At 39.5% G+C, this 2,619-nt stretch overlaps 1 protein-coding gene across 1 annotated transcript; it reads left to right on the plus strand.

Moving 5' to 3' along the window:
• Positions 1–2,619, plus strand: LOC134534489 (cuticle protein 6.4-like). Its single transcript, XM_063372967.1, has 2 exons — positions 1–66; positions 1,571–2,619. The coding sequence occupies exons 1-2, from the start codon at positions 55–57 to the stop codon at positions 1,823–1,825; spliced, it is 267 nt and encodes an 88-aa protein (XP_063229037.1). The 5' UTR covers positions 1–54; the 3' UTR covers positions 1,826–2,619.

The following is a 2,619-nucleotide window of genomic DNA, read 5'->3' on the forward strand; positions in this document are numbered from 1 at the left end:
CGCTCTCCGAGTCCTCCGAGTCCTCCGAGCGCCAGACATCTCCCTCTCGCCGCCATGAAGGTCCTGGTGAGTGCCTGCTCTTCCTCGCCGAGTGCGCTCCGGCCGCGCTTCCTGTGGAAACATGTTGCACTCTGCACAACACGTGGCTGTGCTTATTTATGCATGTGTTATAATTAGAGACCGGAAAAATTCACGAATTCATTTCGCAACAGTCTAAAATACAAATAGTTATACCTCAGTGCTGCCTCTGCTATTGGCCTAAAACTCACCTGGAGACTCTGAACCAATGAGAAACATTCAACCAAAGCTTTATCGAATCACAGGCTTCTACGTTGGGACTTCTCACAATACAGCAGGCAATGAGTGGATAACATTTGACCGAGTGTACGTAGAACTATGGAGTTCATCCTACAGATCATTGAACCCGCGAATTTAATCCGGGCCCTAGTTATTATTCTAAATATGTTACATTCAAGATTATATTTTTATACACTAGTACCATAAAGATAATCGAATATTCACCTGGGACAACACAAAGCCTAAATGCCAGGACAAAGAACCCGAAACCAACACTTCCGTGAACATTATTTTGTAGTGATACAGTTGTTTTCATTAAAATGTATGTAGTATACAATTTTCTGAATAAAAATTACAGTTTAGCTACAGAAAAGTAGTTTGAATCACAGAAAAATTTATTTTTCTATCAAGAAAAACTAGCTGGACAAATGAATGGAAAATTTTTTTTCTGGTGGCCTCCAAAAAAAATATTAACATGTTAACCGATGTAATTGCGCGCATAGCCGTTGGATGTTAGACACTAATATTCACTTCTTTTTTTCTGATGGCCTTCGTACTCCCTCGCTAATAATGCAAGCGTTCCCCGCATGGAGCGCTGAAGGAAATGCTGACTAGTTTTCAAGAATGGCGTGCTAAAATTTGACAAAACATTAAAATTTTTACGAAGCGTTTTTGGAAAGAGGTTTTAGAAACTTTTTTTTATACTCCAAATAATGACTATGAATTCACAATTACTTGTACTGCTGATGGTTATCTTAAAGATGTTATACTGTTAGGTACTTAAGAATTAACAGCAAAAATTATACTAGCATTATAAATATAATTTTGTGAAAACCAGTAATAATGGGCTTTGATTTCGGCGAACGACCGTAAACTGGCCTATAAAAATTTATTTTGTGTCACTATTATTGTATTTGAATTCAAATGCACTGAGTAGTGTCAATAAAATTATCATACAGGTCAGAAAATCTAACCTAGTTCACTTTTTATTTTGAAGTCTGGGAGAAGGCCATATTTGAGTCCGACGTTCCTACGAGGCTGGTTCCAGCCACCTTCTAGGATTCAGCTGCTCATCTACCCTGAATATGGCTAACAAAGCCTGCCGAAACGTCAGACACTTTATCATATTCACATAGGTGACCTAAACCCTGGAGTTAAGAAGTTGATAGTCAAGCTGTCCACGAGATATTACGTTCATGGCTTCCTTGAATGACTCGTAAAACTGCTGTTCGGTTTTAAATTAACTAATTTTGGTGACGGTGTGTTGTTGCAGGCTTGTGTTGTCCTCGCCGTGCTGGTGGCTCTGGCCTCGGCCGAGGAGGCCCAGAAGGACAAGAGGTACGTGTCCGGTCTGGGCTACGGCGCCATCCCCGCAGTCGGCTACACCGGCTACGGCTACTCCGGCCTGGGCTACGCCGGCGTCCCCGCCGCCGGCTACGCTGGTCTGGGCTACTCCGCCGCTGCCTACCCCGGCTACGGCTACTCCGGCCTGGGCTACGGCTACCCCTACGGCTACTCCACCTACTGAGCCACGCCTCGCCGCTCTGACGACCTCCCCCCTCACCCCCTCATCCACCGGCTCGATACCACGGGATCCCGGACTTGCAATGTACCGAGGAAACATTCTAAATTTACTGCACTGTGATAAATAAATCCATTTCCCATCCAACATTAATTATTATTATTTTTTCTGCACCTAAGCCTCTAACTCAGATTTGTACCTTAATTTAGTCTCCTTATCATAATTGGTGTATTCACTTGGCAATATTGCTAAACTGAAAATAAAGGTAATATTTTTATTACCAAATAAAAAAAAGTGGATACTATGAAACCAAAGATAAAAAAAACAATTTTGCTATAGTTTAATTTACATGAGATAACACATAAAAGATAAAATATGAAGATAAAAATTAACCTACTTAATTAAAATCTTACAAGGAAACACAAATAATTTTATAACTGTCTCTTTCACAAATCAAAGTTTAGCATATAATAGCAAAAAGGTTTTTGAATGTTTGTCTTAATAATATTCCGTTTATGCCGGATACAACATTCTTAAATGATAATAATGTTGTCGGTGAAAATACAAATATTACTTTAAGTAAAGAAAAATAAAAAACACATATTTTAGCGTATCCCAAAGAGACTCTATGAAGAATATAAAAAATATGGTTTTTCTACATGAGCGCACCAAAATATTATTTCCTACTAGCGGTGGTCGGCCATGTGTAACACTGAAGACTTATTTTCAGGGATAGTTTTAAGTAAATGATTTCCTGGTATAAAATCTCCAGTGAAGAAAAATAAATCACAGCTTTTACT

The sequence above is a fragment of the Bacillus rossius genome, chromosome 7 (genome assembly GCF_032445375.1).
Source record: "Bacillus rossius redtenbacheri isolate Brsri chromosome 7, Brsri_v3, whole genome shotgun sequence".
NCBI lineage: Eukaryota > Metazoa > Arthropoda > Insecta > Phasmatodea > Bacillidae > Bacillus > Bacillus rossius.